Genomic DNA, 24,811 nt, shown 5'->3' on the forward strand with positions numbered 1-24,811 from the left:
TTTCAAAAAAACACCATATTTTAAACCAACGTTCAATATAACAAATTACACAAAAGAACAACAACAATTTTTAACGATGTTTATTTTTGAATACTCACAAATTACACAAATCGATATTGACAAACTAGCAAAACAACTGTTAAAATAATCAACAGCCTACGCAACATCAAAATTTGACGTTCGGAAAATCAGTTCATCACTACATCTCCCGTTAAAACCTGACGCAGTTTTCAAAAAACAAAGAGCTAGTAAAGTACCAATTCATTTACACGACAAAGTAAATAGATTACTTGATATTTTAGAAAAATACAAAATTATCTCACCAGTAAATAAAGAAGGACAACCAAAAGGTAACACATTTATTAACCCTGTTATCATTCTAGCAAAAGGAGAATCATTAAAAATAGTTTTAGACGCTAGATACCTCAATTCACTAATTGACGAATTGAAATGCAATTGGCCTATTGAACCAATACAACATATCTTAACAATAATAAACGGAAAATACTTTACAACCGCAGATATGAATAGTGCATACAATCAAATGCCACTAGATGATTAATCACGACGTTTAACACAATTTGTTATTGGTAATCAACAATATGAATTTAACCGCCTATTCTATGGAATTTCCATCGGACCAGCAGCATTTTCAGCTTTTATGAGTAAAATTTTTAGACCACTAATACTCAAGAAAAACGCAATCACCTATTTGGATGATGTTTTTATGCAATCACAGACAAAAGAAGAAATGTTTACAGTTTTAGAACACTATCATAAAATACTTCAGAACGAAAATCTGAAGGCCGCCCCTGACAAATCTCACTTCTTCTTAACAAGAGTTAAATTTTTAGGACATAATATAGAAAGAAACACAATCACTCCATTAAAATCACGCATTGATGCTATTCAAAAACTTCAACCACCAACAAACAAAAAGAAATTCCAAGAAATCCTTGGAATGTTAAATTTCTTAAGCAAGTACGTTTATAAAATGCAATTATATTTAAGACCGTTCTATAATATCCTCAGACAACAAAATAATTTTGAATGGACCACTGAACATCAAACACGATTTGAAGAATTTAAAAAACTTTTAACTGAAGAAATTTCAAACACAATTCCAGATCCAAATCAACCATTCTATGCAATGTGCGATGCTTCAAATTTTGGCATCGGCGCAGCATTACTACAATCACATAGTGGAACAAATAAAATGAATCTAATATCAGCGAAATCACGATTATTCACACAAGCAGAGCTACGACTCTCTACTCTAATGAGAGAATGTACAGCTATAATTATCACACTTACAGAATACGAATTGCTGATACTTGTTAGAATACGAATTGCTCACCCTTACAGAATACGAATTGCGGATCAAAACACCCAACAGTTTTATTTACAGATCATAAACCAATTATATTTCTTTTCATTCAAAAATCAAATCCTAATCATAGAGTTTATAGATTTCAACTAATTTTAATGAAATTTCCAAACTTACATATAGTTTGGACAGCAGGAGAAAACTTTGCATTACCAGATACATTAAGTAGAAATACGCCACCTGAACTACTTACACGAAAAACTACAGTTGAAATACCTAAGAATATTAAATTCTATCTCGCAAAAGACGAAACATCACCCCGAATAGAATGCAAATATGCAGTAAAAAGTGACATTGACCAATCACAAATAATTAACCTACAACACTTCCCGCTTTACTTAGATTGCCAAAATAATCATTACGAAGTTGATCTACTAGGAACCTCAACTTTCAAACAAATTCCATACTCACAATGGATAAAAAATAACACCCAACAAAAACGAATAAAACAACACTCGTATAAAAAAGATTTTTTTTCCATTAATTGAAAAAGAAAATTTAACTGATAAAATAAATTTATCAGGACCACAAACAAATGATTCAAAATACCCAATAAATCAAATTTTTGACCTCCATGACCCACTTGATACAATTTCCCTATCAAAATTAAAAATTGAAATTATTTTTCTCCCTCCAACAGACAAAATTACGCTTGAACTCTTGAAACAATATCAAAATCTTGACCCAGTAATTAGACAACTAAAATCATGGCGCAAATACAAAACTAAGCCCGTAAAAGCAGATACCACAATTTTAGGAAATAAAACACTCCTCCGATATTTCCGAAAATTTAATAATAAAACAATTAATGAAAACACAGACCTTCTAGGACATCAATTAAATGATTCTACAGTTCCCTGTCTCCCTTTTAAGTATGATACTAATAGCTTTTATAATTTCACATACACAAAATACTAAAGGACACTCTGGATCAGAGAAAACATATTCAAACTTTACACAAAATTTTTATTTCCCAAATGCACCAATTTGGATAAAAATATTATGCAATGATTGTATAGTATGTCAGCTTAATAAACCTTATCCAAATCAAAAACAAATACCACAAAAACAAGATTTTAAAGGACAAAGTTTATATTTTAACCATTGTATTTCATTCGATACAAAAGGACCAATTTCACCATCCTCTGAAGGGAACTCCTACATTATGGTAATTGTTGATGCATTTACACATTATGTAGCACTCAACCCAGTACCACATTGTAATGCTTGTTATGCTTACACAACACTTTATGAACACTGGATAGCTAAATTCGGATTACCCGAAATCTTAGTTACAGATAACGGCACAGAATTCATAAATAATGAAATCATCACACTATGTCACTTATATAACATCAAACATAAACCACGTACATCTCATGCACCTTGGACAAACGGTTTAGTAGAAGGTATGAACCGTTCACTACAAGAATATCTTAGATGTATCATAAATGGAAATGATACAAGATACACAGAATGGTAAGCAGATGTAAAATTATTTCCCTTAGCATATAATTCTCAAATTACAACAACTCTAGGAATGTCACCATACGAAATTGTTTTTAATCAAAAGCCACGTAAACCAATTATGTTTACAGCAAACTCTCATAAAAATGCACAAGGTTATTGCCAACCAAATAAAGACTCAGTTTGTTATAACCTACCTTTACACACGCATGATGAAGATCATTTTCATCACCCACAAATCCTTAAATTAGCCTCCGGCACACACACCGAATGGATTTTAAATAGAGATAAAAAATACAATGAAATTTACCAAAGAGTAACAAAAGAATTGTTACAAAGGCAATACATTAACGAACAAATTAATTCACGCTTTACACCAGCCTCAGATTTAAAAATTGGATACCTAATTTTAATACACAAAAAGGAATTTATAAAAAATTACAACCCCTTCGCAAAGGACCATACCAAATAATTGCCAAACCCACTGACGTAACATATAAAATCACCGATTCAAACCAAAAAGAAATTGTTCAACATCGGAACAATCTATTGCCTTACTACCCAAAAGAGTACGCACTACGCGAATTAACTCAATTATATTCTTTCACAGGTTTAAAAGTTATTCAAAATCACCCACATACGGAAAAAGAAATAAATGAACAAAACGACATTCATCATGGAAAACAAAATACAAAACCAACTACAACCCAAAATAATACAAAAAAGCTAAATCAAAAAATACCTCAAAAAGAAAGGAAAAATAGGAAAATGATAGAAAAAATTTTACCACAAGAACAAGTCGAGAATCAGAACATAGAGAGTCATCACGACTTAGAAATCAACCACGTAAAAACTACAAAACATTCATCCCACAATCTAAAATATTAAAGAAAGTTTAATTTCAAAATAACTTTAATTTTAAAATCCTCGCACCTCTCGATCATATTGAATTTTAATTTTTCAAAATAATATGCTGACAAAAAACGCAACAATTCTAGTTCAAATTCAGCCAATAGGATTCATTCAATCTGTCACCGTCTATAACAATAACACCAACCTATTAGACGAAAGATATTAAACTCCAGGCATATCTATAACTATAACTTTACAACCTCCAGGTCAAAAATAAGCAAACCACTCAGACTTGACAACTAAAATAAATACCACCATAATATCATAACCCTCCCTTATCTAATAACGCAAAGATCAACAATATTTTCCCAATTTAGACGTCAAAAATCCCCCAACCAAAAATGATAATTTAGCCTAAAGTACAAAAATCTCAAAAATACCTCAGATCAACTGACAAATAAAAAACAAGCAAAGAGGATCTCCCGAACACCATAAAATTAGCCCCCAACAACTTTTCACAAAACTCAACCCACTTGTTAAAAAATCATTAAATAACTCGACCACACTTGAAAAGCGCCATAAACAACAAAAAATATTCGACCAAGAAATCATTTTTTAAATGCTCTTCTCTCGATCAGTCAATATCTTTAAAAATTTAATTTTCAACATTTTCATAAACTTTTTCACAATACTTAAACTTTTATTCATATTTCTCTTTGATACTTTTGAAGCTTTTATAATAATTTTAATCATTTTTTGCAACACTTTTTTACTTTTCTACTCCCTATTTGAAATATATCTCCAATTTTCCCAAATCATTGACCAAATCATTGACCATAGGTACGATAACCCAAATTTTATTTAAATGATACGAACAATTTTTAGTAGAACAGATATTTTTTTACTATTTGTAATTTTTATAACATTTTTATCATCCCTAATATTGACAATGTGCAAATGTATAAGAAAGGCAATAATCACATTCGCCTTAGCAACAATCCTTTTATTTCTTTTCCTTGAAGAATACTACAATAAACATCAATTTTTTCACTAGGAAAAATCAATCAGAATACTTTCAAAAATTGCTAATCAACAATCACACAATCAGTCTTCACCGACATCATCCCAAGAAAACCCGACAATACCTACAACTACCCAAAACCCCCAAACATCCACACGAATTTCTTTCCAAGATAACCCATACAATTTTGAAGAACGACACGCTCGCTTATCCGAACCATTAGAACCAGTTCAGCGACAAGCACCCCTAAGTGAACCAACATATAACTTGTACCCAACATTACCACAAGAATTAAGTAGAACAAGAAACATTAGTCAAAACCAAAACACAGTTGAAATAAATAGACAAATTATACATCCACGACGAAATAGAAATTTTCAAACCCCCCGAGTTCATTTTGATATACCCCAATCCCCATCACAAATTACTCCAGAAAACCAAAATAGTAAATTACCAGAAACCCCTAGACTTCTTTCACAACGTAGCACCTCAAGTATACCCTCAGATTACTTAGGTTCAACACGAACATCTGAACAAATACGTGGCAATCCCTTTAACCCCCCCAATCAAACATCACGACCACCATATTGGACAACACACTCATTCACACAAGGTGAACCAAATTTAACAAATGACCCAATAGATATTTCTACGGATACAACAACATCATCATCACTACCAGAAACATTATCACTACCATCAACACCATCAATAAGCCAGATTTCACCGACGCCTTTCCCCCTAAATTTTCCAAATAACCTCGACGCTAGATATCGAGAACAATCATCAACAAATATCCCTTTAAGATTAGATTGGAACACGTTCACAGCACCCCCACCATTATTTGGACAACATCCAGAAAGTAACCGACTCCACAATTGGGCACTCCATAGACTACAATATAGACAAGACATCCACGAAGACATTCGTGACCATAACATCCAAATATTCCAACAAAATAGTCTGCAATTAAAATTCGAAATCACGATTAAACTTAACAACATTGTTCAACATCCTTACCCATTAAACCCAATCCAATATAACAGCTCATTTGCTACCACCACCATTTATAACAACTGAAGTAATATATAAGTACGACAGATATACCAAAAAGACAATTGGTTTCATCACATTTTATAACCCATACTCAGGATTATTATACACATGTATATTCTAAAAATATTGATATTTCAACAAATCTTTTTTCCAATATTTTCCGATCAAAACACAAATCCTTCTCCCCGCACAGGACCCCAGGACTTATTAATAACACACTACGATTGTGAAGAAAATGAACACCAATATGCAACACTACACCAATATGCAATAAATCAAGTATCACAATGCGAAACAGAACCACAAGCTATAGAAACTACAAATGTAATAGCGACACTGTATTCAAAAGCCCGAGCAACTACAGTCGCAGGATACAAATTTACAGCAACATTTCCGAAAAGAAAGTACATTGTTCACAAGTTTCAAACGGAATTAAAAACCGACTTGACCACGAATCATTCTACCAAAGTAAAATAGAACGACTTCTACATCTAAATCCCGATGATTGTAAAAACGAGCTACTCAGACTAAATATCACAAGAAATAAAAACACCGACAAAAAACTAGTATATTTTCAAGTCATTGCCGATTCTGTACATCAAGCAGAACTTGAAAGATATCAAGGACATATAAAACTAGATGAAAAATACCCATACAACGGCGCACACGGAAGATTAACTTAAGACATACACGATAAGCACTGGATACCACACATTGGTATAAATAATCCATCAAACTGCAAAGCAGACACAAAAAATAAAGGATATCAAGAAATAATGTTTTTCGATTGGAAAATACAACTCGAAAAAATACAACTCACACGAGATTTATCCGATAACACAATGATCTATCAAGGAATTAGATTACCTTGTAAAAACGATCAAGGTTATTGTGATCCTACAACACGGACACAAGCAACAATTGTTTGGTTTCCCGAAGATACATGCACAAATTTCAAGTAGCAAAAATACACGCTCGAATGATAAAATTTCACGAAAAATATTTTATAGAATCAATTCCATATGAACAAGTCCATCCATCACGAAAACAAAGTACTGATTTCCGAAATATCCATTATATAGAAAATAAATTAACACGTTTCCAAATATATCAAGAAACAGAAATCGCATGCAAATACAGGAACTCACTTGACAAAACACAATATTCTGAAATACTAGTTGAATACGAAAAAGGTTTCGACATGACCACTGGAAAAATAAAATTTGACCCTTATGTCACAGGTCATCCTCTAAACGAAGGAACATCATATATACCAGTTAATTTTCAAAAAAGCAATGGTCAACCTGGTGGAAAACTAAAGCCACATGACACTAGAAGTACACGTTTACAAGAACTATCACTAATGAATAATACTTATTTTGGTAATATCCACTATGATATCTACTTAGATATGAAGTTACACTACACGATTAGTCGAATTTTTCAAGAAATGTCACTCTCCGAATTAGAAACACTTCACCAACTATGCGAATTAGAAAGAACACAAATCCTACAATCACTCGCACTAGCAGTATTAAAAAAACCCTACGCAGGTTATTTATTATCAGGAAATAGATCAAATTTTCTAGACTACGAAGGAAACATTTTATGGTTTTATACTTGTACCAAAAAAGTACTACCACTATATGTTTTTGAAGATAAACGCTGCTATAAAAGAATCCCTATTTTTTTAAATAAAAATAAGATACATTTTGTTGACACACTTTCACGACGAACATATTTTTGGGATACCGCAGTCCCATGTGGATCAGAAAATAGCCACAATGTAGTACAGTTGAACCCTGATGAAGATAAATATTATCTTCTTACTCCATACCCTACGTTAATGCAATCACTCAAAAAAAAATTTTCACCCGAAAGCATCAGAGCTATTGCTCGTAATCCAAATATTGATTTACAATCAATTGGAATATATTCAAAACCAGATATCCAACACCACATTAGAACACAACAATTCCAAGAATTATTAACACAAATGGACACTATACAGAGACAATCAATTGATCAAAATTTACGAAAACTTGCCGAAACCGCAGGATTTGCAGATATTTATACACAAGATTATAGCGGATATTTTAAAGACATTAAAGACTATATATATCTAAACGGTGAAAAATACAGACCACAAGATATTTCACCAATAAATGTTTTTAGCTTTGTTACCCTAAAAAATGAAATTGTCGATTTTCTAGGATGGCCCTATTACATCTTAGAAAAATTAACTATCCTATACGTAATGTTTAACTTTATAGGATTTCTTTTTTCACTTTCAAAAGGAATTTACAACACATGCGCTATACACACACAAGTAAATAGACAAGCAAGTGTAGCACGGATACTATTTGCAGGATTTTTTGGAATTTTTTCTTCATCAAAAAACAAAATTCTTCTAGACGCACAAATAAAAGAATATAATACAAAAATAGCGACAAGACAGAACACGTACGACGAAGAACATAATAACATAGAAGTAACACCTACCGCACCACAGTTGCTACCCCTACCACATAACCATCCATTATCCTTAGTCCCACGTAATTTCCGAAACCTAGCAATAACACATAACCCAAATTTTAGACCAAATATATCACAAAGTCCCATACAACATATAATGACACATCATTCACAAGATGATAATACATATGAACAAATTATAGAACAACCCCATATCACCGCTTTTCAGTCTCAAAATAATCATTTTTTTAGCCCACGATGAGCCGACAACTTGGATCCCTACACCGCTCAAATTCCCACCCAACCAACCTCCACACTCCAATCCCAATAATCCCACTTTTTGCTTTCCCACCACCCGATTTCCCAATTATTAATATATCATCAAGCACGAATTCGGATACTAACTCAGATATTTCAGTTTTATACTCCATCTCACAACTTAATAACTCTAATATAGAAACCCCTGACGAATTTGCAGACTCCGAACCATCTCCATCCAATAATTTTCAAACCAACTCCTCAGTTTTACAAATCCCTTTTTTCAACCAATCCCACTAAATAATTCATTCCCATCCGTTTTCACTCCTTCTTATGCTTCGCAAGTAACCCCAACCTACTCTCCATTTCATTCCGACCGATCATCTAATAATTCTCCAGATACCCCCCAAATTTCCCAGGAACTCGATAATTTTATCACCCTAAAGCAACAGTTAATACACCCTAACACCCTCACCATACATCAAATTTCATCCACAATAGAATCCTCAAACCCACCTACTCCTACACCCTCCTCAGCTTACACTGCATCATTAGCACAATCATCCACATCCACCGAAACATCGAATAGCACTCACCGAGCTTATCGCACTTTTAAACGAAAATTCCCGAATCACCCATTCCCGACCAAACCCGGAACAGCCTGCGAATATATCAATCATCCACAACACACAAACACGAAAGATTTTCCAGCAATCACCTTACCCTCATTCCCACAATATACATTAAACACACCTAACGACACTAACGACACACGTAGTTTTGTAGATGAACATGTTTTAATGCCCACACTTCACTGGACAGCAGATTACCATTTTACTAATCCCCTTTGCCTGCCACTATCTAGTACTCATGACGATATAGAAAAGAATAAAGATATGCTATATAGACTCACCGCAACACTAACACCTAGACAATTTACTTATATAGGATATAAAAAATTACTAAAAACATTCACTGCACCTCGTGCTAACGAATTTACAATAGAATATTACGACCATAATATCATCCGAACTAATCAAGACCAATTTCTAGATGACGACCGCTTCGCTAACCCACAACTAACAGAAATTTTTTTCATCAAAACGTCATATGTATTCACACTTAATGTTTTTGATAGAAAATATGATCACATCATTTCTGAAGCAAAAAATGATATTCAAGCTTACGAAAGTTTTAAAGACAAATTTCAGTTATTTTCACTAACCTTTCACTTCCTTGCACCACATGAACGCGATTTGCACTGTTCACACGACATTATGTTACGCACTAAACAGACTCATACATATACATACTATCGCTTCATACAAAATCATTTTGATTTACATACTCCATCAGGACAACCACACCATCGTTTTCAGTTTCTTAACTCGAAGTACACTTCACCATTTTTTCTTAATTTCACCTATTGCATCAAGGATACTAACCTCCACGGCATGCTCCGCAATTATGACCCAGTAACACAAATGTATATATTTTGTCCCATCACAAAGACCTTTAACGCCGAAGAATCCAGACCCTTCCTTGTCCCACATGAATTTATCCAGCCTATAGAAATCCCAATATTAGAATTTATTCACAATACTAAATATAATCACAAAATATATAACCTCATTCAAAACACACCTTATGAGTTTGCAGTAGGCACCGAAGAACTAAAAACCATTAAAGCACTTCAATTGCTTTGGCCACTGCTTCAAACTAAAAACATCATTCGCATACTAGCAAAATTACTAACAACGTCGGACATGATACACGACATCTTCCCCCACGGCTTTTTCCCAGACGATTAACAGGTAAGTATAATTTTAAAATATTCTTAACTAATAAATTTAAATTAGTACTAACCATTCTTTATTCATGTTTTTTTTACATTTCTAGTCCTCATACTACGATCATCTGCAAAAAACAGAAAAGAAAAATAAAAAATAATCTTGTTAAAATTCTTCTAAACTTCATTAATATTTTGCACAAGATAATATAATAAAATTCATACCAAATGTAGTAAATTAGTTTATAATTTGTTTCCCCATAAAGCAGTAAATTTAATTACGATGAAAACTTTTAATTTTAAATTTCCCCCAATAAAAAGCAGTAAATTTGAAATTCTATGTAATAAATTGATAAAATGAAAATGCAGTACTAACCTTTTGATATTTTCATTCACTCGCACAAGAATTCTATCCAAACTCGCACAGCTCGCCCACGAAGAATTGTTTAAATAATGATTTTAAGTTTCAAGTTTTCACACTCAACAACTCTAACACACGATAACAAGTTTCAAACTTTCCTTTAACCCGGTTGGAAAGGAATTATATGCTAAACCAAACTAACCAACGCAGCCTACTAAACACCACAAATCATAAAATAACAGCATGACTAAGAAAAGAAAACCAATGGTACCCAAACCGGATTAACCCAGTTTAAAACTGGATAATTTATTCTTTTGAAGATTATTATAAAGTCTAAGAAAGAAATGATAAAACACAAAAAAGTCGCAAGACAAACCCATACCAAAAACAATTTGATTTTTGAAAAAAGGACACAACCAAAGAAACATAAGAAAGACCAACATAAACCCAACATAAAACGTTATCACATAACAGGACCTCTCAAAGAAACCGCACGAAATCATACTCCCACTCCTGGCCTAACCCACCAGAGAGGACGTCTTGAGCATGCTCTATAGCCGGCCTAACCCACCGCGCGACATCCACGCTTTGTGACCACACTTCTATTTTTAATAAGAGGTACTCAAGGGTGAGTAACTCTTCAAAATAACCGAACTAAAACAAAAAAGTTTTTGTGAAAACAACAAACTAAATTCAAGATTAAAAAACCGAACTAATAAAATTTTATAAAATGTAAATCATACCTTGCAGTATATAGATTGACACACAACAACAAAGACGAACATCCAAAGACAAAGTGATTCCATCACACTCGAACAAGAATGGCCAACCACAACCGATATGCCGTCCACAATCACAACTCAAAAGATTTAGAGTACGACTTGTCTTCGCAGAAAGGACTTCATTGAACTAGACCAATGACCACCTCGATGTTCAAGTATACGTACAGATCCGAGTTACGAGGCATCCCTTCCACACACGATCTCCACGCCATTCCCAGACGAGGTTGAACACAAAACAAGTTCTCTACATAATACAGAAAGTCCCGTCATAGCAAACCATTTTGAAATCAGATTGATTTCATTGGGGAACACAGTCGTTGTCACAAGACGACACAGCGATTGATGTCCCTAACTCCAGCGTCCTGGAACTTCTTTAACAAGAGAAACCGGACAAGAATATGATGTTTGCCAAATACCAACGTTCATCATCCATCCTTTGAATTGCAGAAAGATAATTCTAAAAACTCTGTAAAACCCGGATGGGTGGAACCTGATCTAAACTATATTTTATGATTGGATAAATTGGATATTTTACCACTGTTAAGTGTTTAATATTAACCAATCATAATCCATCTAACTAACAACCCACTTATTTGTAAGTGCTGAAATTACTTGTAATTTCAGCACCAGAGAGATTTGAATTTAACTTAGAAATTAGTTGCCTCTCCAAGAGAACTTCAGCAGCCGCAACAAACCAGTATACCCTAGATCTATTGAGCCTATCAGAGACTAGTTAAACACCCTGAGACTAGAAAGTATAAGAGTAAGATTAGGATCGGTATTAGACTAAGAAGTTGCACGAATCTATCCGGCCGAAAATAAGATAGCGTGACGAGCAGACGGTGTACCCTATCCGAAATTACTCTATGAGTTAACCACATCGGTTCTAACTCAATAGGAAAACCAGAGCTTATGCTATTGAACAATTTTACTTGTTTAAGGAGACACGACTGTCTTAAATCAGGCAAAACCCTAGCACAAGGTGATGTCATTGATCGCCATCTTGATATACACCCCAAAAAATTGATAGAAGAAAGCAATTCCTCAATCGGGTCAGGTCAAACGATGAGACGTTCAGCCATGGCAACCATAAGAACCAAGGTGAGTCATTGGATAGATTTGGAGATTAAAAATGACTGCTTACGGGTTTTCAACCGTAAATCATGTAATAACTTGAAATTTAATTTGTGTATAACTTATTCTTTTGAGAATGCTTGGAAAATTTGTTGAGCCCGAAACTTTATAATAATAATAAGAATAAGAGTTATAATAATTTTATTGCGTATCTCGAGAAATATGCTAGCTTCAACTTATTTTACGATTTAACAACCATAATTATTTTAAATTCATTGTCAACAAAGGTCAATTTTGGCGTTGTTTTAACGAACGAAAACAAAAAAAAGAGTTTGAAAACATGATGCGACTTATTTCTGAATTGCTAACTCAAAATTTTTGAATGACTTTGAACTTCTAATTGTCTTATCTTAAGGGACCTGGTTATTTTAAGGGAATCACTCTAGTAGTACCCTTTTTGAGGAGAGTACAAATTATAACAATATAAATCATTTCGAATTGTATAAATGTGAAAAAAGTTAAGGTTAGAGAAACCGAAACTAAGTTTTTTCCTTGAAAAACTATTTGATAGAGACGGGAATCCAGCCTACGCATGGAAATTGTATTGGATTAGCAGTCCAAGGCATTAGTCACCTTGTCTTAAAAACACCTTAGGGCAAACATACTGAACGAACGATATAATCGAAAAGACTGATCAATGAGCTCCCAAACTGGCTATAAAAACTAGCTCTTATGACTAACGGAGTTAAGTACCGGATGCAGCAAAATTAGCAGAACACGAAATTAGGCAAAAAAGAAATAAATTTGTTCTTATGAGCAAATTCGTGAGATCTATCAATGAAAAATTACGTTTTTATTGTGGAAACACCTTTTAAAAAAAAGTTATTTGCGGAAAGTCGCTTTTATCCTCATAATTGTCTAACTCAAATTGGATCTTGTTCAAAATTAGCGAGAGTGTTTGTTTTGGTAAGTTCTTATGCTCTATAATCAAAAATGTATGTTTTTGGTGTCAGAAGATTACTTTTTTTGATAAAAACCTAAATATTTTGATGTTTTTTGCTGTTCGCTGGGAGGTCGGTTTTCTCCGCAGTTTTCAGAATAGCATCCTTACATGACTACATTTTTCTTTCACTTCCATTAATTGTTTTAGTTTTTTGCGTTTACCAAAAAAAGAAGATGAGGTCCATTGTTCCGAAAAAAAATCTTCATCGGGTGTGTTGAGAAATTGAGGTCAATTTTGGCCTGTTTTTTGGGATTTTTTCCAAAATTCAGGCATAAAAATGGTTGCAGTCATGTAGAAAAAAAATGGGTCTGGCATCTTTATGATTGAAGAGATATAGGCGGGCAAAATTTATTGTCAAAAATTGCAGTTTTTTCAAAACTTGTGAACTTTTTTCATAAATCATCTCACTTCGTAAGAAACATTAGATTCGTTGTCAAAAAAACGACTTTTAGAAACTTATGGTGGACGGGCTCTTGAGTCAAGCTTAGGAGGTAGGAGGGCTTGCGAATGCACTAGTTCACTGGGTCATTTGGTTTTTTGTTCTATAAAATTTTGCAGTTTTGTTCGGGCAAAAATGTAAATATTTACGGAGTCCACTTGCACTGTTCAAGAATGCACAGTTTGGCCTCGTAATGGATATTTCGAGACTTTGTCTGTGACTGTAAAACCCTACGCAGACTATGAATTTCCGGTCGCGGAATTAACATCGGCGCATTTATCAGAGTCTGGAAACTGGAAATTAGTCGCGTACCTCGACCCCAGAGACATATTTTGGATTGTGCTTACTCATACCTGCGAATTTTTTTGTGTCTGCAATGTTTCACATAGCTGCGTTTTAGTGTCTGCAACGTCTTCTCATAGCTGCTTTTTATTTTTTTTTCAATACGTGTAAAGTAGCGTAGCAAAATTTACATACTTGCACAGAAAATACATTAATCTGGTATCTTTTTTCTGTTTACTTTTTATTCTCGCCGAGAAAATAAAACATTATTTTTGTTTTTACCTATACAACTGCTGGTATTTGCGACGAGTTAACAAAAAACTACTGACGCTGACACCACGAGACGTAACTACTGCTTCAACATAACATGGCGGGAGAGGACCGACATTCTATTTTGCAAGGTACAACTTTCCGGTTATCCAACTCTATTTCGCAAAACCTGGTCAAATACCTTATCAAAGACCACGACTTGTGGAGTTCATGGGAATCTTTAACTAAGGAGGAAGATTTCCAAGCTTGGTATAAGAAACAGCGGTTTAAGTGTTCTTACGATTGCGTTGATGAATGCGATACTACTTTTCTTACAGCTGTAATTGAGGAGTTTCTGGACAACGATTTTTCTCATGACCAAGCCTTACAAAGGCTACGAGCGCTCAGGAACTCGGCTGCTCATCAAGTAACACAATCGATTTCACCTGAGGAGTACAGCGCTGGAATATCAAAACTTGTTGCACAAGTAGACTTTTTCAAAGATAAATATCAAAAGATCACGGAATTTGAGAGTCTTAAAAAAACACTTGAAGAAAAATTGCTCCAGGCAGATCTTCCAGCAGATAATTTTCAGGATATTCTTGAAATAGTAGGAAGACACAAAGACTTGCAGGAACTTGAAAGTTTCTTGGAAGAATCGCCTCTAGTTTTGATAACTGGTGCTCCTGGAATTGGCAAGAGTTCGCTGGCTTTAACTTTTGCTAAGACTCGCATAAATGATGTTATGAGCTCTAGCTTATTTATTTCTACGAAGGGTTTGTTAGAGCGTACAAATGAAGATAGCGTTAGTTTGAAAAACAAAATCAGCAGATCAATAGGTTTATGCATTGGCGACATCTGCGAAGTAGTTCGAACGTGCGACGACTCTTTTGCGATTCTCCTAAACCGGGTCCAACGAGTTCCGAAAAACGCAAAACTGTGGATCATTTTGGATAACATTGATGATATTGACCGGAAAATTTTTAGAACAGCACTTGAAGATGTCATATGTGGTCTTTGTTTGCCGACAGGAAACATAAAATTCATCTGCACATCGAGAAGCTGGACACTTGACCCAAAGAGCATATCCAAGAAAGTGTTAGACCTGAAGCCAATATCACTTGAGTGCGCCGTTTCATGGCTCCTCAAAAACACCCAAAACAAAGATGAAAGTCTTTTGAAAGAAGTGGCGAAAGCTTCAAACGGAGTTCCACTCATCATGAAACTTTACTCCTCGCGTCTCACCTCTAAAAACCGGAAACCTTTTGAAGTGGGCGAGATTCCAAAGTTTAGAGAAAGCAGAGATTACCATGATGAAATGGACAGTGTTTTAGGATGGTCGTTTGAAGCGCTGAATCAAGAATCTGGTTTGATTCTTGTTATGCAATGTACAAGCCTGTTTCCCAAATATATCAACGAATCAGCTTTGAAATCCATGTTTAATTTTCTTGGTAAACTAGAAACGTATGAAGGGTGGATGATTGAACGATGTGCCGACTTGAGTTTGATTGAGTACAATTTTAATATCCAGAAATATCATCTCCATCCCTACATACAAGAGTACGTCCTGAAAACTTATTCTGAAGCCTGTGAAAAACTAAAATACACTTTTTTTGTCGTGTATTACTCGAGACTAATGCAAAACGCACAAGATCAACTTCGAAAAGATAACTTCGACACTGCAGTCCAACAATTGTTTGACGATATAGAAAATTACCAGAAATTTTTGAAACTTAAATTTGATGTGTCAAATAAAGAGTTGGAAATTTCAGCGGAACATTTTAGCGAAGAAGCACTTTCAGAATATTGGCTGCTAGCTTCGTTTTGGTACCTGGAAAAAATAAAACAAACAAAAATATATATTCTTGACTTTGCAAAATTTTTGGAAAATATATTTCTTCGAGTCAAGTTATACTCTCATGTCATCATATGCAAATGTTTTATTTCACACCAAGTCAGGTTGATGGACAAATATGCGAGCCAAGCTTCGGAAATACTGGAGGAGGCCTCGACATTGTCTAGCAATCTTTCGGTATCAATATTTTGTTTGTCATATTTGCAATACTCGAAGGGGCGTTTGGTCCGACAAATGGTTAGAGACCCTGGTTTCAAATGGGAGCAAAAATTCGAGTGGGAAAACGTAGCTCACGTCAATTTTTGCGACGCAGCTCTTAAACTACTCAACCAATGGCGGTCGGATGTTACGAGCCAAACAAAGAGCTGCGTACAATTAGAAAAAATTGAGCGCATAGTCAAAATTGAAGAAATTGAAATTCTTTCCAGCCGATTAATAGACGATCTGGATAAAGCCATGCAAGAAAAAAATGAGCCTCAGTTGCACGAAGTAATTAAAAACGGTCAACAAAATGTCAATGACTTGGAAAATATTTTAGGAAAACATGGAGAGACAACATACTCGTTTAAAAAATTAGCGGATATTTTACGATGTACGGAAAATGAGAAAGACAAAGCTGCTTCGCTGTATGAAAGGTTGGCTCTTTTTCGTCCACCTTTATATAATAAAAAAAAATCCAAAAAAAGTCAAGTTTAAAAACTTAAAACAACAGGCGACAATCCGTAACAGGCGACAATTCGTAACAAAAGATTAAGCGGCGAACACTGATTTACGCGCAGTATTCCACTCGTGCCGTATGTAAGCGCAGCGGAGCGAAGTGGAGCAAATTAATCTACTTGCCAATGACTTATGTTATGAACTGTCGCTAACAGGAAGTATTCAAATACCACTGGTATACTATAGAATAACTAAAGACAATTGTTAAAATGATAAAATGGAAGGTATTGAATTGAAACTGTCTTTTCTAAATAGAATCAGAAAAGTGTCGCAAAGTCCAATGGAATTCGGATAGAAACAAACTAATAGGTAACAAATGAAGAGCTAGAGGTCAAATTAAGAGAAATAAAACGAAAATCACATCATTCCCCATTGCAGGAAAAAAATTTAAATCTGACTATATGAAAAAGTAGCCGAATCAAAAACATACTGTATTCTCTTTTCATTTCATCGTCTATTCTAGAGAGCTCTCTATGAAAATCGAATTTTCGGTTGTGTCAAGAGGATGCACGGTCGTCAGTGTTTTGGATTCTCGGTGAATCTAAAGAAGTTTGACAATCTTGTCCCAATGGTCTAAGTCTAAAGCCGACGCCGGTTCGGAAGTAAAAGAAAGGAAACCTTTGAAAGTTGTGGCATCAATTTTCGCCTCTTCGATGAAGTAGAGTCCATGGGTCTTCTGGATGAAGACGGACCGCAGGAGAGATGTTCCAGTCCAGTCTCTAATACGAAGAATTTCTCTTCCTTTTTTTTATCAAAAATCAGTTGTAATTAGGTTATTAGCTTTTTTCGGAGCCACTGAAATTTTCATCTTGGAGGCAAGATCGGAATTACTGAGGACGTGACCGTTATCAAGGGTTATTGTGTGTTTAGAGTCAACTTAAACTTTCCCAATAAATGGTTTAAAATAAGGTTGGCATCGTTTTCAATTAACCGTCTTCTCAAACTGGTTACCTTCTTGGTCGAAGGAGTTCGACAGCGGGCCTCTTGATACGACAGAGGTTGCTCCCTCCGTTGATTCGCTTTCGTATCCTTTATTGTCAGGTTTTGAATCCTCTAAGCATCTGTCTTCGGTTTCAGAGTTTTCACCCCATTCTCGGATTCTTGCCTTTGACATGATCGGCTTCCCTTGTAGTTGAACAATTCATGAAAAGCGAGTTTTGGAGCATTTTCTAGGCCTAATGTATTTTTGTGTTTATAATATACCTAATAAGCCTAAATGGGGTCTGCGAACTCTCAGGGACTTATTTGCATGGCTCTGGTAAGGATCGCGCTTTGATGACTAGAATGATTTTTGATTTTTTTTTTCAAACTTAATAGTTTTTTTAAAATTCTAATGTATTTTTTTTGCTGTAAGGAAATTTGTTTTTTTTTATCGTTTCCAAAGGCGTTTTTTCCAACGAGTTTTTTATGAACAAAAATTTAAACTTGGCATCGAAAAAGAAAAAAGAGCCAAAGAGCATACAATAATAACAAAACGATGAAAGACTCTTCGGTTGCCAATTTGCTAATTCTAAAGAACTGGTCCAGCTGCTTCTCAGACAGAAAAAAAGCACTTGAGAAACTTGACGAGGCAGAACGCATTCTAGCAGACAACTTGATACCCAAAGGACACTATTGGTACGAGTTGGTACAAGACGAAAAAAGAAAGTGGCAGTTAGACAAAGAATAAAGCAAAACTAACAGAAAAGAATGATTTTTTTTGTTGAACGTTCAATCTGTTAAAACCAAGAAAAGCTCTGTTTTGTTATATCGAGAACAAGGAGTTAGTATAAAAAAGTTGCGGCACATAGCTTGAATAACTTGCAAAGATAGATAGGATATTACGCGTTTTATTTTTTCAATTATATTGACAGACACAAAATCAATGAGTATAAAAGTAATTTTGAAAGTTTGGATTAAAGTTTTGCCCAAAATTTTTGCCATTTCAGTTTGTAGTAAAAACGATTTTTTTCTTTTATACAAAATTGTATGGGGTAAAGTTTTTTCCAAATTTCAAAAACAAACTGCTCCACTTCTAGTGAAGTTTTCAACGTGTTCTTGTCAACATAATATCAGAAAACGAGGTTAAAGTTTCAATTTTGTTCGTTTTGAGAGGCTTTTTTTTATATCAGCACCGTAATAACTAATCATTTTCTTTGAGACCCTAACTAATATCTAATGACAAGCAAGGCTGCTTGTATATCAGGGCAAAGCCCTGCATGTTCCGTTTGCCCCTTAGTTGATCTCGAATAAATTTTGCCTAATAAAATTTTGATGAATTACCAGTTTTGGACAGCCAATATTAGTGCTAAGATTTGAGTCAAATTGAAAGAACCAGCAGAACTGCTCGTATATCAGAGCAAAGCAATGTTCCGACTGCAATTGGGGCTAATTGAAAAGTTTTTTGGTTGAATGATTGACAAAATAATTGAGAAAAAGTTTTTTTTCATCTTTTCTTCAGTTTATCACCCCGCAAGTTATGTAAAATACTAATCGTGTATTTAGCGTCTCGTATTGTGATAAGATGGTTAGATTGATGGCCTTACTTCAATTTGGAACGCGTTAATTCGCTTCTTACATGTGTTATAAGTACGCAATATATCGCACTTTAATTATCCAAAATGGGCCAAATGAGAATTTTTCAAGCGCCAGTCACTCTACAAAAAATGATCACAGGTAAAATATCTTTTTGAAATTTAGCTTAAGATAACAATTTATCTCAGATGGTACATAGAAATTCTGTCAGAAATACTTAGTTAACAAGTCGAAAATTGACTGAATAAAAAAACTATACCTAACGTAAATATTCCTCACTTTCTTCGGGAATGTCCAATTGTATTTAGTCTAATAGCAAGCATACTCGCATTGAAGTCCGATCGATACCCACGCAAATTCAACTTTTATACAATTCTTGATATTAAAAAAATTACCTAAGACTTTTTTTTTAGGTCGACCAAATTGATTTTCCGAGCTCTTCTAAAGCACTAAAAGGTCCCTGTTTTTGCCAATTTTTCTGCGCCGCAGGCAAATTTTTCAAAAAAAAAAACAGGTCAAAAAAGCCGTTTTTTGGCACTTTTTGAAAAATTTTGACAAAAAATCGCGTTTTTTTGGCGCGCACTCCCCCTCAATTTTAGTATATATTGGCGCCGAAGGCGCCTTTAGAAAAATTTTAGGGTCGGTCGGCAAAAAATGGATTTCTTAAAAAGTACCAAAGGGGGGACCCTTTGGGTCGGCAGGGGGTCGAATCCCTGAGGGGGGGGGGGGGGGCGTCCGCCAACCCCCCCCCCCCTCCCCCCGCCCCCTTCCCCTAAATCCGCCCCTGATTTCAATATAGTGGAGTAAAAAATCATGGTTGGTCTTATGAATATGCCGAAACCCCCCAGTGTTAAATGTAACCTGCAGCACGACCACGGAACAACCCTCATCCCCTGTAGAGCTAACGGCGTATCAGCCTACTAATTCAGACACTTTAATCACCATAATTGTTTATTTATCAAAAATGTACATTTGAGTGAAATGGAAATCCGAGAAAAGATTTTGCGAGTAAGTTTGGTTGTAATTGTAGATGAGCACTTGATCCAGGTCCTGCTGGGAGTCGAACTGCTGACAGCTGCGTCTGGACTGCTGGACAAAGTAGTCCCCAAGGTATTGTGAGACAGAGGCTCCGTCGAAGTTGTGAGCGAGGGCCGAGGAATAGTCGGGTGCCCACTCGAACAGGTTCTTCTCGGGGTGAAACTGGTAGCCGATGAAGGGAAGGCTGAAAATAAAAAACAAGGCGGGCAGTTCAAAACGAAATCATCGTCCAGTTATATAATCAGTATTTTCAGATTGAGTGTGACAGTCAATAAGCTACGCCTTTTGATTTTTATTTATAAGTAGAAATTTCAGTAAAATTTTTTTCAAGTTTTCCGCGCAAAAAGCATTTCTTACTTGGCACTCAAAAAGCATTCAAAAATTTAGCTGGAAAAATGATACCCTTCCCAAATACTCTTCCCAAAAGAATTAATATTTTAAAAACAAAAGCGTAAACCCAAATCTTTAAAAAAAAGAAGGGCGCCTTTGGCGCTTACATATGATAGCTCCTAAAATTGAGTGACAGCGCGTGCCGAAAAAAATCGCTTTCATCAAAATGGCTGAGCCAACAAAAGTTCGACAAAACCGCTGACTTCTATACTGACACTTAGCAATAAAACTCACTTCTTTCCTTCCACTAGAGACACAAACTTCAATCCCGCTCTGTCTTTCCCATAAGCCACAACTTCAAACGCCTCTTGCAGCTCCTCATTGGCCCAATACGTCTCACTTAGCAGACTGAAGTCATGGAAGTTAGGGGCTATCGGCTTACTTTCCATCGTTTCAATGAGCCATCCAGGCGCCCACTGGAGCAGTCGACTGTTGAGGAGTCCGTACGAGGAGATCTCGATAGGAGAGAGAAGTTTGCTACTGTCGGTATGACTCATCACTTTCTGGCCGGCTCCCAAAGTGACCAGTTCTTCGAAACCTGAAATAACAGAAGTTTCATCAAGGTAAGACCAAACTGCTGGTAAAATTGTTTTGAGTAAACGAATCTCAGCAATTATAAATGAACCCAAAGACCTTGGCAAGATTGTTTTCACAGAACTTGGGATAAGATGACAAGCATGGTAATTATACCTCACCTAGACAGATGCCAAGTATGGGAAATATCTCCCCGTTCTCGTTAAACACAGTCTCCGAGTAGTTCATGGCTCTAAGGGCGAAGTCATGGTAGCTGCCATTGTATAAGGACACATCTCCCCCAGGTAACAATATCCCATTCAGTCTCTCGAGGAGGTAGTCATAATAATCTGCAGTGCGGTTGGGCAGAATTGGAACCACCTAGAACCACCAAAAACTAATTGCACTATTTGTTAGCTATCTCTCTTGTCATGTTCTAACTTTACTTTTTTCTAACTTTACAATTTGACCTTTTGTTATGGCACTTCAGATTTCTGCTATTTACAGAAAAACTTATGCAGGTTTGAAAACTTCTCATTCATTTGGCGTTGTGGCGTATCCGGTAGCGATGGTGCCCATCAATCATGGCTGTGGCTTCAAATCGCACGTTCTAAGGCGAGCGCTAGCAGGATAGCCGTAGCTTAATGGTCTCATCATGATCAACTGAGCTCTCGTTCATTTTTACTTAGTTAACCTCCAGGTGAGGCCTCCAAGCTGGTTGACTCAAAATCAATTTCACATTTCGAAAATGTTTTGGTTCTGCAGTCTTTTCTTAAGGTCTCCCGGGTTGACCTCCATACACCGAAAATGCTTATCATACAATTCCATACAGCAAGTGTATGGAAAAAATGCTTGTCATACAATTTTCATACAATTTTGAAAAATGGTAGAAGAAAGGTTTAAACTAATTTCTGCGGCTGTTTGATTCTAATAAAACAGTCGGGTGATGAAAAAATTGAGGTTTTTGTTTTTTGAAAAAAACACTCATCATACAATTCCCATATATGGAAATTGTATGATAAGCAATTTTTTCATTATTGATAAAGTTTTCAGAAATCTTTTGAAAAGGTTTTTTAAGAAGCTGCACATAATAGAAAAGCGGTTTTGACAAGCAACGTTTTACAGATGAAAAAATAATGATCTGAGGTGCTTGTAAAGTTTAATTTTCGGCCTGAAGTCCTTTCGGCTTGAAGTTCCGTCGGCTTGTTGTCCTAGACCCCAAGTTGAGATCCTCCAACCCAGCGCTGAATTTCAATTAAATTTGTGTAGCACTGCATGTAAGACGCTCGATTCTGATTGGCGGAAAGTTCCCAGCTTAGAACCAAGCTAACATCCTCCCCCTAAACGTGTTTAGGGGGAGAATGTTAACTTGGTCCTTTTGCACAGTCTATTTGGCACCCAAAACCGGAATGAGGGATTTGGACAAGGGGTCGCTTGTTTTATTGTTCTTTAAACTTGCTAGTACTCATAGCTAAGCTTAAATTAATCGCTACCTGTGCCGCGAACATCTCGACAAACTTGACATAGCTAGATGCAATATAGTTGGCCGAATCAGGATACCCGTCTTCATTAAGAGCTTGTGACAAGATTCCAATGACGGGCAGGTCGTTTTCACATTCAGCCGCGAGAGGGCGTACTGAAGTTACGCATGCCACAGCTAACCAAAGAATGAAAATAATCATAACCCCAAATTTCAAAAATCGCTATTCAAAGTAGAGTATTATCAAACTAACTCGACTTTAAGTTACTTTTTGAAAATAAATGTTTACCAAAGTAATAAATGAAGTTCAGTAATGCGAGTTCAATTAGGCCGGATATTTGAACATTGTAAACTCAATTTGTAATTTCAGTAAAAAGTCAGTGAGTTCAATTTGAAAAATGATCACCTATTTTGTCAAAATGATGAGTTTGTTTGTCTAATAAAGTTTGAATGCAATCACTTATCACCAAGCGGTAGATTAAATAAACTATGCAACTGCTAGTTGAATTACCCTCAGGGGTATTTATGGGCGTTTATTTATCTACAAACAGTAAATTCAACTTCAAAATGGTGTTAATTGGCTTTGTGGTTCAGGCAATAAATCTTGTCAGTTCCTTTATAATACCCATAATTTTTTCTAATTTTTCACAAACAAATAACTTCATCACTTTTTTTTGGAAAAAAACTGGGATAGAAATAGGGATTGTTATCAACTTTAAATTTTAATATTTTGCCTAATTTTGATAATACAGCAAAGATAGCCGGTAAAGACGGACAAAATGATCCAATCAGAGTAACCGAATTAAATTTATTGTAAAGAAATCGAAAATTTATATGAGCTTGTTTTTAAATTTTTGTGCTTTTTATTAAGGTAGTGCCAGGTTATCGAATTAGATGAAAAACTATAAAAATATATTTATAGCTGATTTTAAATAGTTATTACAAAACAATTAATAGAATTAACCATTTAACTATTTCTCTACTCCTCCATGTAAATTAAACCGAACAAAGGAAAATGTTTGACCATTTTCTCTCGACACAGAGCGAACTTTGCTTTTGAAGATTCCGAATGGTTTATGATTTCATACTGAATTGATTTATGATAGCGTCCTGAACCCCCTAAACATTACTAGAGGCTAAACATTAAGAGAGCTAATTTAAGGAAGTCAAGCTGATTTCTATAAAAAGCGCACAGATTTAGGCGTTTATGATAGTGAAATCATGAGACAAGTCTATACAACAGGTCAAAAATTGTGAGTGAAATCCGCTCAACCAAATTATTGCGGAGTTCACAGGCAAGTAACATTTCATATCAAATTTGTCAACACATACAGTGTGTTGCGGAATCCGCAACGAGCGAGAACGAGAAATTGAGCAGAAAATATCCACCGTACGTCATAGTACCTTCTTGGAAGTTAAGTTGCGATAAAAAAAGTATTTTATTTTTTATTATTATTTTTTGATTATTATTTTTTGATTATTATTGTTTTTTGTTTCATTAGGCTTTCTGGTTGTCTAACTTGAATTCTCATGTTTGTAATCAGCCAAAACAGAATTGAATACTTTAAAACTGAAAATATTTTTTCTATCAAAGTAAGAAATGATGTCAGAAAAAGTAAATAAAAAGAATGTTTGAGGAGCTACATGTATAACAGGTTCTAAAACTTCTAACTAAATTATAAGATCTGAACATTACAGTGAAACAGTTAGAAATTTCATTGAAAAAAGTTTGAAATAATTTATTCTTTAGGAGAAGAGACACGACTCAAGCGTCTCAAAACAAAGCAAAAAAGGTTTATCAACGTCAAG

The 24,811-nt window shown here is 35.1% G+C and overlaps 2 protein-coding genes across 2 annotated transcripts in view; both read right to left on the reverse strand.

The window, feature by feature from the left end:
• Window positions 1-24,811, reverse strand: part of LOC134854475 (ADP-ribosylation factor-like protein 13B) — a 169,303-nt gene that overhangs the window by 138,149 nt on the left and 6,343 nt on the right. The gene's annotated exons all lie outside the window — the stretch shown is intronic.
• On the reverse strand, window positions 20,392-24,284 carry LOC134854129 (gamma-glutamyl hydrolase A-like). Its single transcript, XM_063870248.1, has 5 exons — window positions 23,967-24,284; window positions 23,016-23,408; window positions 21,705-21,903; window positions 21,244-21,547; window positions 20,392-20,803 (listed from the first exon to the last, which is right to left on the reverse strand). The coding sequence occupies exons 2-5, from the start codon at window positions 23,202-23,204 to the stop codon at window positions 20,533-20,535; spliced, it is 963 nt and encodes a 320-aa protein (XP_063726318.1). The 5' UTR covers window positions 23,205-23,408; window positions 23,967-24,284; the 3' UTR covers window positions 20,392-20,532.

Source organism: Symsagittifera roscoffensis, chromosome 9 (genome assembly GCF_963678635.1).
Source record: "Symsagittifera roscoffensis chromosome 9, txSymRosc1.1, whole genome shotgun sequence".
NCBI lineage: Eukaryota > Metazoa > Xenacoelomorpha > Acoela > Convolutidae > Symsagittifera > Symsagittifera roscoffensis.

Excerpts from the sequence above, each read along its gene's own strand:
- LOC134854129 (XM_063870248.1), bottom strand. The coding sequence starts at position 23,204 with ATGATTATTTTCATTCTTTGGTTAGCTGTGGCATGCGTAACTTCAGTA. Across the intron at positions 21,904-23,015 it reads TCGAGATGTTCGCGGCACAG|GTGGTTCCAATTCTGCCCAA; the intron begins GTAGCGATTAAT and ends TGGTGGTTCTAG. Across the intron at positions 21,548-21,704 it reads CATACTTGGCATCTGTCTAG|GTTTCGAAGAACTGGTCACT; the intron begins GTGAGGTATAAT and ends CTGTTATTTCAG.